The following is a 14983-nucleotide window of genomic DNA, read 5'->3' on the forward strand; positions in this document are numbered from 1 at the left end:
TGATATGAGGAATTCTTAATCTCAGGAAACAAACTGAGGGTTGCTGGAGTGGTCGGGGGTGGGAGGGATTGGGTGGCTGGGTGATAGACATTGGGGAGGGTATGTGCTATGGTGAGCACTGTGAATTGTACAAGACTGATGAATCACGGATCTGTACTTCTGAAACAAATAATGCAATATATGTTAAGGAAAAAAAAGTAGAAGAAGATAGCAGGAGGGGAAGAATGAAGGTGAGTAAGTCGGAGGGGGAGATGAACCATTAGGGTTCTATAGGGGAGGGGGGTGGGAGGATGGGTTAGCTTGGTGATGGGTATTAAAGAGGGCACATTCTGCGTGGAGCACTGGGTGTTATGCACAAACAATGAATCATGGAACACTACATCAAAAACTAATGATGTAATTAGTGTATGGTGATTAACATAACAATAAAAAGTTATTAAAAAAACAAACAAAAAAGAACAGACAAGTGTTCATTTTAGTAACAGAGCCAACATTGGCTATCTCGGTTGCAGAAATTGCTTTAGAGTCACGAGGTTGGAAGTCAGACAGCAGCACTGGAAGAATGGAGGAGAGGTGAGTAAGTAGAGACAGTAAAGAAAACTGCTGTTTCAGGAAGTAGGACTGTGAAGAGGAGGAAAGATTTAAGGCAGTATTTGGAAGGCAGATTTTCAAATTTAACATGGGAGGTTCTTGATCACATTTAAATGCTAATGGAACAGAGACAATAAAAAGGGACAAGTTGGAGATCTAAGAGAGAAAAAAAACAATTGAGTGCAAATGGATGGAGAGAACTGCCTTTAAGATGTTACAGAGGGAATTTAAACATGAACTAAGACTTGCTCAAAAGACCTTTGAGATCTCTTTCTACCTCGAGAATCTGAGCTTGGATGATGTTTTTTTAAAATACAATGTAAATTCAATTAGCCCACATATACTACATCGTTAGTTTTGGGTGTAGTGTTCAATGATTCATTAGTTTCATATAACACCCAGTGCTCATCACATCATATGCCCTCCTTAGTTGAATTTAAATAAAAAAAGAAACAAATAAATTGAAATATAGCTCAAAAAATAAAATAAAATAAATAAAATAAAATAAAATGTAATATTAAAGGATCAGGAACCAGAGTACCTGAGTTCATCTAGGAAAAAAACCAAAAGTTTTGGTCTAAGGAAAGAATCTATCACAGTTTTCTTTTGTTCCAGGAGGTAAGGGTTCTTACCCGCCAATATCCTGCTTCACAAAGTCCCCAGGTTCTTGTCGTCTTGATTCCGCTTGGCCGGTTATTACAGGAAAAATATTAATCAGGAAAAGAAGCCCAAGGCTGGTCGTGTAGAAGTGACTCATTTGTGTGATTATCATCTTCTTAGGCACCAACTTGGAGAGACCTGTGAGATCCATGTTCAGGGAAAAGAGGAAGGAGGAGTGGAAGCAAAAAAGAAAAAGGTAAAAAAAATTTTTATTCAATTCTATTAGAGCCATTTAACTTCCCTAGTGTCCAGTTACTAAATGATTAAGGTGACAATCCTCTTTCCCCAGTTCATCAATGCCACCAAAATTCATTCCCAACATACTCCTTTCTTGAATATACCAAAGCCCATCCAAGAAAGTGTAAAGAGCTCTAAATCAGTAATTCAGAATCTTAGGTTACAGTTTCATCTCTTTCCCTGTCTTCTTTCAGCTTTAGTCACTCTTTCATAATCCAAGAGTTTAAAATAATCTCTCATGTCTTCAATTTATTTTCCCCCAATCCCATTTGACCTTTACTCTCACAAATGCCTTTGCCATAGTTAACTGTGTAATATTGTAGGAAATATTAGAATATTAAGACCTGAACTCTCTTTATAACATTTTTGGGATTGATTCTCATTTCTACAGTTAAGCAATTTTCCAAAAGATCAAAGGTCTTGGAGTAGATGAACTGTTTCCTCTGAATCAGGTTGAGAAAATGCTAAATGATGAGACACCATGGCTCTAGAATAGGATGTAATATTTCCCCATAAAGAGATATTTGAGGGCAAAGTCAGCCCCATGTAGGGGCCGCAACATAAGAAATCCAAGTCTATCTTCCTAGTACAGAAGACCCTAAAATGTCAGCAAATTATACTGATAGAATTGTGTGATTTAGAGTTGCCTATGTGCAAGGCTATTTTATGAACTCTGGACTGGTGGATGTTTAGCTAAGACATGGGGTTAAGAAAACAGTATAAAGTGGCACTTTCTTGCTATCTCTGAACTTTATGGCTTCTTTGAACGTGAGACATTGACCACTTGAAGGAGACCTAATTCTGACCCAACACCACACTTTTTTAAAGTCATATCAGTGGCTTAATGTCCAGAGAGAATAAAAGGCTTTAAAAGTTTTTTCCAAGGAAAGTTTATGCAAGGGACTAATATGTAATACAGATACATGCTGGAGAGCTATTATGGTTGATAAAAAGATCAAGAACAAGTCTTTTTAAATTTATCCCACCCCCAAAAAGTAGCCACTATGTTCTATACTCAATTGTCTTCTTGAATCTTTGTGATGAGAAAACATCTATTTTGAGTTGCTGCCTAGACATTTTACAATATGGCAACCTTGCTCATACCCAGAGTCTGGACATTTAGATAAGGACCCAAACTTAGGATTCCCACTACAAGTACCTGCTCTGCTTTTCCCAGGGCATCTTTTAAAATAACCACTTAGAGTTGAGCCCACAAAAAGTTAGTGATCTCCACCCCAACCACCTGATAAATAATAGGTGCCTGTAACCTACTCTCTATCTCCTGCCAGCTTGTGACCTGGGAGGGAGTGATGCCCTTCCCCCAGCTCATTACACTTCCCTGTGGTGGGATTTGTAAGTAAATAAATCTTGTGACTTTACTTCTTTTGTATGAATATATTAAAACTGCATCTGCAATCAAAACAACCCCAGGGTTTTTGTTTCCCCAAAGTGGAAGCTCAGATGATGGGGGAGCTGCCTTTTGACCTCGTGTGGGTTGTTTGTGCTTCTGCATTTATCAAGTCATAACCTGCATATTCTTAATATATCAGTTATTGGTCTCTCTCAACAGAATATTGTACAGGCAAAGAAAACTATGATACTGGAGAAGATGAACTTCTGACATGAGGAAATGTCCACATTACAGATAGAAATAGTCATAATATTAGGTTGTATCATATAAAATTGCCAATATTTGACAATTTTTGTTTTACAAAAACAGCAATTTTTTTACAAAACCATAACTGTTTTTACTATTTCGTGCCTAGTTGTATAAATTTTTTTATTTTATTTTATTATGTTAGTCACCATACATCATTAGTTTTTGATGTAGTGATCCATGATTCATTCTTTTCGTATAACAACCAGTGCTCCATGCAGTGCATGCCCTCCTTAATACCCATCACCGGGCTAACCCATCCCCCCATGCCTCTCCCCTCTAAAACCATCAGCTTGTTTCTCAGAGTCCATAGTCTCTCATGATTCATCTTTCCCTCCAATTTTCCCCTGTTCATTTTTCCCTTCTTTCTCCTAATGTCCTCCATGCTATTCTTTATGTTCGACAAATAAGTGAAACCAGATGATAATTGACTTTCTCTACTTGACTTATTTCACTGAACATAATCTCCTCCAGTCCCATCCATATTGAAGTAAAAGTTGGGTATTCATCCTTTCTGATGGCTGAGTAATATTCCATTGTATATATGGACCACATCTTCTTTATCCATTCATCTGTTAAAGGGCATCTTGGATTTTTCCACAGTTTGGCTATCGCGGACATTGCTGCTATGAACACTGGGATGCATATGGCCCTTCTTTTCACTATCCTTGTCTTTGGGGTAAATACCCAGTAGGGCAATTGCTGGGTCATAGGGGAGCTCTATTTTTAATATTTTGAGGCACCTCCACACTGTTTTCCAAAGTGGCTGTACCAACTTGCATTCCCACCACCAGTGTAAGAGGGTTCCTCTTTCTCCACAACCTCTCCAACATTTGTTGTTTCTTTCCCTGTCCATTTTTGCCATTCTAACTGGTGTAAGGTGGTATCTCAATGTGGTTTTGATCTGAATTTCCCTGATGGCTAATGATGATGAACATTTTTTCATGTGTCTGTTAACCATTTTTATGTCTCTTTCAGAGAAGTGTCTGTTCATGTCTTCTGCCCATTCTTTGACTTGATAAATTTTTGGGGGGTGTTGAATTTGAGAAGTTCTTTATAGATCTTGGATACCAGCCCCTTATCTGTAGTGTCATTTGTAAATATCTTCTCCCATTCTTTGTTTTGTTGACTGTTTCCTTTGCTGTGCAGAAGCTTTTTATCTTGAAGTCCCAAAAGTTCATTTTTGCTTTTGTTTCACTAGCCTTTGTAGATGTATCTAGAAAGAAGTTGCTGTGGCTGATGTCAAAGAGGTTATTGCCTATGTTCTCCGCTAGGATTTTGATGGATTCTTATCTCACATTGAAGTCTTTCATCCATTTTGAGTTTATCTTTCTGTATGGTGTTAGAGAATGGTCGAGTTTCATTCTTCTGCATGTGGCTGTCCAATTTTCCCAGCACCATTTATTGTCTTTTTTCCATTGCATATTTTTTTCCTGCTTTGTCAAAGATCATTTGACCATAGAGTTAAGGGTCCATATCTGGGCTCTCTATTCTGTTCCATTGGTCTATCTGTCTGTTTTTGTGCCAGTACCATGCTGACTTGGTGATCACTGCTTTGTAATGTAGCTTGAAATCAGGCAATGTGATATCCCCAGCTTTGTTTTTCTTTTTCAACATTTCCTTGGCAATTTGAGGTCTTTTCTGATTCCATACAAATTTTAGGATTGTTTGTTCCAGCACTTTGAAAAATGTCATTGGAATTTTGATTGGGATGGCATTGAAGGTATAGATTGCTCTGGGTAGCATAGACATTTTAACAATGTTTATTCTTCTGATCCATGATCATGGAATATTTTTCCTTTTTTTTATGTCTTCTTCAATTTCTTTCATGAGTGTTCTGTAGTTCCTAGGGTATAGATCCTTTACCTTTTTGGTTAGGTTTATTCCAAGGTATCCTATGGTTTTTGGTGCTATTGTACATGGAATCGATTCTCTAATTTCTCTATCTACGGTTGTATTGTTAGTGTATAAGAAAGCAACTGATTTCTGTGCATTGATTTTGTATCCTGCCACATCACTGAATTGCTGTATGAGATCTAGTAATTTGGGGGTGGAGTCTTTTGGGTTTTCCACATAAAGTATCATGTCATCTGCAAAGAGAGAGAGTTTGACATCTTCTTTGCTAATTTGAATACCTTTTATTTCTTTTTGTTGTCTGATTGGTCTTGGTAGGACTTCTAGTACCATGTTGAACAATAGTGGCAAGAGTGGGCATCCTTGATGTGTTCCTGATCTTAAAGGAAAGGCTCTCAGCTTTACCCCATTGAGGATGATATTTGCTGTGGGTTTTTCATAGATGGATTTTATGAACTTGAGGAATGTTCCCTCTATACTCTGAAGAGTTTTAATCAGGAATGGATGCTATATTTTGTCAAATGTTTTTTCTGCATCAATTTAGAGGACCATATGGTTCTTCTCTCTTCTCTTATTAATGTTTTCTATCACATTGATTGATTTGCAACATTTGAACCACCCTTGCATCCCAGGAATAAATCCCACTTGGTCATGGTGGATGATCCTTTTAATGTATTGTTGGATACTATTAGCTAGGATTTTCTTGAGAATTTTGGAATCCATATTCAACAGGGATATTGGTCTGAAATTCTCCCTTTTGATGGGGTCTTTGCCGGGTTTGGGGATTAAGGTAATTCTGGCCTCATAGAATAAGTCTGGAAGCTTTCCTTCTGTTTCTATTTTTTGAAAGAGCTTCAGGAGAATAGGTATTATTTCTTCTTTGAATGTTTGGTAGAATTCCCCAAGGAATCCATCAGGCCCTGGACTCTTGTCTTTTGGGAGGTTTTTGATCACTGCTTCAATCTCATTACTGGTTATTGGCCTATTCAGGTTGTCAATTTCTTCCTGTTTCAGTCTTGGCAGCTTATAGGTTTCCAGGAACGCATCCATTTCATCCAGATTATTCAGTTTATTGGCATATAGTTGTTGATAATACTTTGTAATAATTGTTTCTATTTCCTTGGTGTTAGTCATGATCTCTCCCCTTTCATTCATAACTTTATTAATTTGGGTCCTTTCTTTTTTCTTTTGGATAAGTCTGGCCAGTGGTTTATTGATCTTATTAATTCTTTCAAAGAACCAGCTTCTAGTTTCATTGATCTGATCTACTATGTTCCTGGTTTCTAATTCATTGATCTCTGCTCTAATCTTAATTATTTCTCTTCTAATGTGTGGCTTAGGCATTGAAAAAAAAGCAATTTTTATGGTCAATATATGGGCTGTGGCATTCATGATTCACTAACTGTACAAGAGTTGATGGTCATTTTACAGAAATTAACAGAAACAGTACAGTTCAGAAAAGCATAGCATATAAGTAAGAAAATATGGTGCATGAGGAGATAATTCCGGGGCATGAGAATCATCTGTGGTATGAGTAGTAACCATGATATATGCTTGAACAACCAAAGTGTTTTAGTATACCCTAAATGTTGTATGATTATATGACAAATGCTAATGGTCAAATAATCATGGTACAAAATTGACACTCTACAGGAACAAAGAGACTTGGTATAGGATATGAAGTCCAAATTGCAAAAAATAGTCCATGGAATATGAGACAGAACTACGATGGATGCTCAGAAAACATAAGTATATGAGCAACAATCCTGGGTATAGGACTTCTCCTATTCTCATAGCTATGCTGCATGAACAAAGAGACCCATAGTGTGTGTTCAACTACACTATCCTACTATATATTATGGGTTATGATTATGGTAAAAAAGCATCAATTGTTCTCACAGTAAGAATAGATACCAATGCTATAGAAGCAAATGTTCATGATTTGGAAGGAGAAAACTATGATACATGATGCATAAAAAGACAAGAATGTTATATATACTCAGACTAAGGTACATGTTCACCTAACTATGAGAAGACAGCCATCACATATAGAGGAGGTTGGACATAATATGTGTCCTCCAAATACTGTAACATTTTGGTTTTGGGCTTTTTTTTAAAAAGACTTTATTTACCTATTTGATAGAGAGAGAGAGAGAGAGCACAAGCAGGCAGAGCGACAGGCAGAGGGAGACGGAGAGGGAGAAGCAGACTCCCCGCTGAGCAAAAAGCATGATGTGGGGATCCATCCCAGAACCCTGGGATCATGACGTGAGCTGAAGGCAGACACTTAACTGACTAAGCCACCCAGGCACCCCTATAACATTTTAACAAACATCATTATTATAATGCATGTGAAGACATTTATGTATAAAACGATTTGACCACACTATATGTCAGAAAACCATAACACATGAGCCTAATAATCACTGAACAAGACAACAGGGCCTTGGTAAACACTTCCTTAAAACATTATATATGATCAAGGGGCACCTGGTAGCTCAGTCAGTTAAGTGCCTGCCTTTGGCTCACGTCGTGATCTCAGGGTCCTGGGATCGAGCCCCACATCGGGCCCTCTGCTCAGCAGCCTGCTTCTCCCTCTCCCTCTGCCTGCCACTCCCCCTGCTTGTACTCCCTCTCTCTGTATCAAATAAATAAATAAAGTCTTAAAGGACATTTTAAATGATCAAAAGCATGCCACTGGACTATGGCATAACAATGTGAATACTTAACACTACTAAACTGCAATTGTAAAAGTGATTAAGATTTTTTATGTGCTTTTAACCACAGTTAAATTTTTTAATTAAAAAAATGCTACTGGAACAGGTAGCCTTAACAAGTTAGAAAATATCTACAAACAGTCCCCAATCCTGGTATATATACACAGAAATGTGGCACATTAGCAGGTATTAGCATTAAATGAACATACATCCATGACACATGCTCAGATGACCATCAAAACAACTGCAAACAAGTACTGTAGGACAGCAGACCCTTAAAATTCTTCTTCTGACAAACTTGGTGAATTTTCAAGTGACCATAGTGCATAAACTGAAAGCCTTATCACTTAAGGAGCCTTCAAACATGATAAAGTATTCATGTAGCTATAGATAATTATATTATGCTTAGACAGCCATGATGTGTATGAAGAGATATTTGTTATATCAGTCCTTAACCATGATGTGTGCACACACACTGTGTGTATCACAGCACCCATGATCAGGAATTAAGTGACATGGTTTAGGAGCAGACAGCCATACTAGTGGAGTAGACTGCCATGGTGCAGGAACAGAAGGCCATGGTCCAAGAGTAGGCAAACATGCTCAAAATTTTTCTGACTGGAGCAGAGGGATAAGATATAGATGCAAGTGGCCACAATGAAGAACTGATATCTCTTTAGTAATGATCAATAGTGAATAAATAGCTATCTACAGCATATGAACAAAGAAGTATAGCACACATATCCATAATGAATAAACTGAAAATTACAGCAAAAGATCATATAATGACATGGATATTTAAACAACTATGCTGCATGAACAGAATGCAACACTAATTCTAGTTTTAAAGTTGATATAGAGAAGCCAAGCCACATTGCAAAAGTAAACCACCATGGTATATGGTCCTATAAGTACAGCATATGGATAAACATCAATGACATATGAACTTACAACCAATAAGCATATTCAGGTAACCATGGGCACAATAGCAGATATATGATAGGAGCTGACTGACTATGAAATAGGAGGGGATAACCCTTGTGCAGGCTCAGATAATCTTGGTATTAGAATGGATTATCCTGGTACATGAACACACAATTATGACACATGCTCAAGCCACCATAATACCTGATCGCACAGCCAAAAAAACCCAAATGGTTACTCAACCAATTCACTCTGCTCAAGAGTTAAAGGAGAGTACAAGTAACAAACCAGAGGGAAATACCATCTATAAGCTGATGACTTGCAAATTCATATCTCTATCCCAGACATCTCCTGCAACCCACATCTGCACTTAGATGTCTGAGAAGCATCTTAGACCTAACATGTTAAAATCTGAGGTTCAGATATTCACCTCCCTACACATATAAACCTGGTCCCCCTGTAGTCTTTCCAATATCAGGTAATGGTAATTACCCTTCCATTTGCTCGGAGTAAAAACTCTGATGTCATTCTTGACTTCTCTTTTAGTCTCATACCCCACATCCATTCCGTCAGCAAGTCTCATTGGCATTCCATTTAAAAAGAAACATCCAGAATAAAATCACTGATCATCACCTCTGCTGCTATTACTTGGGCTCAGCATCTTTTGCTGAGATCGCTGTAAAAGCCTCTTAACTGGGCATGTTGACTCTGCCCTTGCTTCCCTACAGTCTTGTCTCTATACAACAGAGTGAACTTTAAAAGCATTAAGTCAGATCATGTCTATCTTCTGCTCAAAATCTTCCAATTGGTCCCCAGTTCAAAAGCCATGTTATGATCTACAAGGACCTACATGATCTAATCTCCAAATAGCTGACTAACCTTATCCTCTACTACCCTCCTCTCTTACTCACTGCACTTCAGCCACTATGACCTCCTTGCTGCCAATTGGATAAACCAGGCATGTTACAACTCTAGGGACTTTGCACCTGCTATTGCCTCTACTGGGACTATTCTTCCATCTAATTTCCAGATAGTTTGTTCTTTCTCTCACTTCATGTTTTTGCTCAAATATCAGCTTTCTCAATGAGGCCTTCATTGACCACCCTACCTAAAATTTCAATCCTTCTTCACATCCTGGATACTTCTTATGAAGTTGCCTGCTCTATTTTTCCTCATTTGCACTTTTTTCTTTCTTTTTTTAATTAAACTAATTTTATTTTTATTTTTTAATTTAAATTCAATTAGCCAACATATAGTACATCATTGGTTTTTGATGTAGTGTTCAATGATTCATTAGTTGTGTATAACACCCAGTGCTCATCACATTATGTGCCTTCCTTAATACCCATCACCCCATTACCTCATCCTCCAACCCACTTCCCTTTCCACAACCTTCAGTTTGATTCCTGGAGTCAAGAGTCTTTCATGGTTTGTCTCCCTCTATGATTTCTTCCCAGTTTTCCCTCCCTTCCCCTATGATCCTCTGTGCTATTTCTTATATATTCCACATATGAGTGAAACCATATGATAATTGTCTTTCTCTGATTGACTTATTTCACTTAGCATAATACCCTCCAGTTCCGTCCATGTCATTGTGAATGGTAAGTATTCATCCTTTCTGATGGCTGAGTAATATTTCATTTGCACTTCTAATATATATTTCATGCATTTTTTTTGTTATTGTCTGTTACTCCAGTACAATATAAGCTCCATGGGGACAAGGAATTTTCCTTGTCTTATTCATGGATATATGCCCAATGCACAGGGAATGCCTGATAAATAATGCATACTTAATAAATAGTTAATGAATGAATATTACTTTGAAAAAGTCACATCCATAAATGAGGTAAGATAGTATAAAGATCACCTTCATACTACCAGATCAAGAGACTACTCTGCACTACCGAAAACTAGTCATGTTAGGCCTTAAAGACTTCCGTCTTCAATGTAAAATGGGAATACTAATATTCATAAAAATTCTAGATTAAATAATATACATAAAATGCCTGTCTAAAGACCTGCCACCAGGATGTCTGCTGTTAGATCCTGTCCAAATACAAATTCATTTATCACAAACTTTTGAGCATCTACTATGTACAAGGCACTGATACAGCACATTCTTCAATTAGGATTCCTAAAACTTCTTTACCTCAGTGCCTAGAAACTACCAGATACTGACACTCTGCCCACCAACTCCCCACTTGGATGCGATGAGGCACTATCTGCCAGAATGTTACCTTAACTGAGGCATCCCAAATGCTGCTACTGAGATACTATAAAGCCAACTCTGACATTTCTTTGCCTCAGTTTGTCACAAGAATTTCGTTTGAGGCCATCTAATTCCACTTAGCCTCAAAGCACTGCCATTATTAAAAGCTTTGAAGCCAGAAACATCTTAGTGCCAATTCTTGATATACCACACAGAAATCTGAGTTTGGGTGAATGATTTGACTCAACATTCCCATCTATAAAATGTTGATAATGATAATACTGCCATATAGGAGTGTTATGAGAATTAAATGGCATAATTCATGGGCAGAATTAAACATCATGTTTCACATATAGTAATCTTTGGTCACTGTAAACTACAGGTCAATTCCTTGACCTCTTGCCCCCCAGTGAGCCTCAGCTTCACCCTAATCCAGCCACTCATTCTCATGGTCATATCCTAAATCTTGTCATTACAAATCCATGATCTCAAGTAACTATCTGACCACATCTTTTCAACCCTTTTCATCTAGTACCTTTATACTGTCAATTCTTCTACCCTTCTAATCTGTAATCCCTTGATCCTACCACCTTTAAATTGCCCATTATCACCTACATGTTCTTACTTCCTTTCTTGCCCTAGTTGGATTACATACATAGTCCATAATTAATATCATTAAAATCATTCTCTGATATGTGTCTTCAACATGCTTGTCTCTCTCTTACTCTGCTGTAACTGCCTGGAAAGACATAAAACAGCCTGACCACAACCTCCTCCTCTGAAAGTCCTTGAACTCCACGTTACCACCCTAGTTATACTACACTTCTGACCATTTATATTCAATCTCCTTTGTGGGCTTCCCCTTTAGAGGGATACCTCTAAAATTTTCCCTGGCTTGGGATTAATACAATTCAAAATATATTTCCTATCAGATACAAATGATGAAATATCTATAATCTCTATGAAAAGAAAAGCTTAAAACATCTATGGAGAACAGAACATTATGAATAGTAAAGTAGGAGACTTGAAAAAGAACCAAATATGACTTCTGGAAATAAAAAGATTTTGAAAAATAAAGTGTACATCTTAATAGGACACACACTACATATAAATAGAAACAGATTGCATATCTTCTACATTAGAAGAGGACAAAAAATAAAATGACTTAAGAAATGTCAATCCAAATAAGAAATAAAAGAAAAAAACATAAAATAAGCATGCTAAATAGAAAACATTAAAAGATGATAGTTTCTAATTCAGATATATTAGCAATTTTAGTCTCTAAAGGCCCCATTTGAAATAATAAGATCATCAGACTAGATTAAAATACTAAAACTAAATTAGCTGCATGTTGTTTATGAGTCATATCTAAAACACAAAGGAATAGAGAAGTTGAAAGTAAAAGCAAAAAGTAATGCTATGCAAATATTAACCAAAACATTATTTTTAACATTCAGGAAATAAAGACTTTAATTCAAAGGTTTTACTAAAGATAAAGAGGAAAACTCCATATGGTAAAAGGTTCAATTTAACAAGAAGTGTAATAAAATTCTATACATCTAATAACACAGCTTTAAAATATGTAAAGCAAAAATGGACAGAACTACAAAGAAACATAGACATATCTATGATCATAATGGGGTACTTTAACACACCTCTTTTAGAAATTGACAGATTAGACAGATTTTAAAAATCAGGACAGATAGAAAAGATTTTAACAAGATGAGTAACAAATCTGACCTGTTGGAAATATATAGAATACTGTATCCATTTATGGCAAAAATACACATTTTTAATCTCAATAGATATATATACAAAAATGTACGAGACTAGAAAGTGAATTACAACAAATTTCAAATGATTAAAATAATACACACAGGATATGGATATATATGAAACTTATGGACAAATAAAATCAAAATACAAATTAGAACATCATAAGTGTACAATAACAAAATCACTATTAAAACTTATGGCATGCAGCTAACAGTATTTAAAGAAAAACATGTGGCCTTGTATACATATATCAAAAAGAAAAAAAAACCTTAATGGGTAAAGAAGATCAAAATAAGCTCATAGAGTAAAGATACTAATAAAGATAGGAGCATCAATTTTTGAAATAGAAAATAATTTATAAAAGAGATAATTAAGAAATCCAAAAGTTGTGGGCGCCTGGGTGGCTCAGTTGGTTAAGCAACTGCCTTCAGCTCAGGTCATGATCCTGGAGTCCCGGGATTGAATCCCACATCGGGCTCCCTGCTCAGCAGGGAGTCTGCTTCTTCCTCTGACCCTCTTCCCTCTCGTGCTCTCTATCTCTCATTCTCTCTCTCAAATAAATAAAAACTTAAAAAAAAGAAATCCAAAAGTTGATTCATTGAAATAACTAACAGATCAAGAGTGTAGTTCAACAACTTTGTAACAACTTGTTTGAAGATTTAGATGAAAGGAACAAATTCCTAGAAAAATATAACACACTAAAACAGAATCAAGAAGAAATTAGAGAAAATGAATAATCCTGTAAGCATTAAATAAATGGAAATAGTAGTAAAAAATGTGTCCACAAAGAAAACCCAGGGCCAGATGACTTAACCAGTGAGTTTTGCTGAACATTCAAGGAAGAAATAATGTAAATTGTATGTTAATTTACCCATAAATAATAAAAGATGCAATATCCCTAAATCTGTGTTACTAAATTAGCATAATCTTAATACCAAACCCTGACAATGACAGCATAAGAAAATTACTGGCAAAAATTCAGAAGAAATTTAGTAAATTATATCAACACCTAAAATGAATAGTACATCATGTCCAAATTGCATTTATCCTAGGTATTCAAAATTAGTTGAATATTAGAATATCAATTAATATAATTCATCTACATCAACAGATTTTTTTAAAGTTATGACTATCAATATAAGACTAGTAGGGAATTTCTTTGATTTATTGAAGAGTATCTACAAAACAACCTATAGAAAACAACATACCAAAAAGAGAAATTATAAAAACCATCCCTTTGAGATCAGGAAGACGATGCAAATCCTGTTCTACCTTCTATTAAAAGTCTTAGGCAGTGGAACAAAATAAGAACAATAAAAGAGATAAAGTTTGGAAAGGAAGAAACAAAATTAATTACCTGAATATGATATGACTGTATATACAGAAAATCTTAGATAATCAACAAACAAAATATTGGAATTTGTAAGAGACTTTTTTAAAATAGCTGGATACAAAATTAATATCCAGAAGTCAATTAAATTCTAAATATAAATAATTATATACTTAATTTTTTAATTACATATATATATAATAACATAAAGTTAAGAGGTACTATATTATCCAGTAATTCCATTACTGGGTATTTGACCAAAGAAAACAAAAACACTATTTTGAAAAGATATATGAACCCCTATGTTTATTGAAGCATTATTTACAATAGCCAAGATATGGAAGCAACCCAAGTGTCCATCCATAGATGAATGTGTAAAGAAGATGTAGTGTATATTTCAATGGAATATTAGTCAGCCATAAGAAAAGAATGTGATCTTCCTATTTGCAACAACATGGATTGATCTACAGGGTATAATGCTAAGTGAAATAAGTCAGACAAAGAAAGACAAATACCATGTGATTTCACTCAAATGTGGAATTTAAGAAATAAAACAAAGAAAAAAAAGAGACAAACAACAAAAACTAGACTCTTAACTACAGAGAATAAACTGGTGGTTGCCAGAGGGGAGGTGGTTGGGGGTGATGGATGAAATAGATAAAGAAGATTAAAAGCACATTTATCATGATGAGTATTGAGTAATATATATAGATTATATATATATTAATATATATCTAATAATATATATTAGATTGTATACCTGAAACTAATATAACACTGGATGCCAATTATATTTCAATTAAAAAAAAAAAGAATTGCCCAGGCCTAGAAACAAATCTAACAAATGATGTACACTGCCTCTATAAGATAAAATTATGGAATGGTAAAGAGATGATGAAGACCTAAATAAGTGCAGAAATATAACTTTAAACACGATATTGTCAAGTTGTCAATACTGCTCAATTTATTTTTTGATTGACTGATTGGTCAGGCTTGACAAGCTGATTCTAAAATTTTGCGTGGAAATG

General features: G+C 35.7%; 1 protein-coding gene across 4 annotated transcripts in view; it reads right to left on the reverse strand.

The window, feature by feature from the left end:
* GABRA3 (gamma-aminobutyric acid type A receptor subunit alpha3) overlaps positions 1–14983 on the reverse strand; it is a 401128-nt gene that overhangs the window by 297854 nt on the left and 88291 nt on the right. For all 4 annotated transcript variants that reach the window (XM_073887886.1, XM_073887882.1, XM_073887884.1 and 1 more), the window contains one exon: positions 1224–1389. In XM_073887886.1, the coding sequence (XP_073743987.1) occupies positions 1224–1363 (140 nt within the window). In that variant the 5' untranslated portion in view covers positions 1364–1389. The remainder of the gene's footprint in view (positions 1–1223; positions 1390–14983) is intronic.

This window comes from Callorhinus ursinus, unplaced genomic scaffold (assembly GCF_003265705.2).
Source record: "Callorhinus ursinus isolate GAN/ISIS: 27379988/994484 unplaced genomic scaffold, GSC_fseal_2.0 scaffold84, whole genome shotgun sequence".
Taxonomy (NCBI): domain Eukaryota; kingdom Metazoa; phylum Chordata; class Mammalia; order Carnivora; family Otariidae; genus Callorhinus; species Callorhinus ursinus.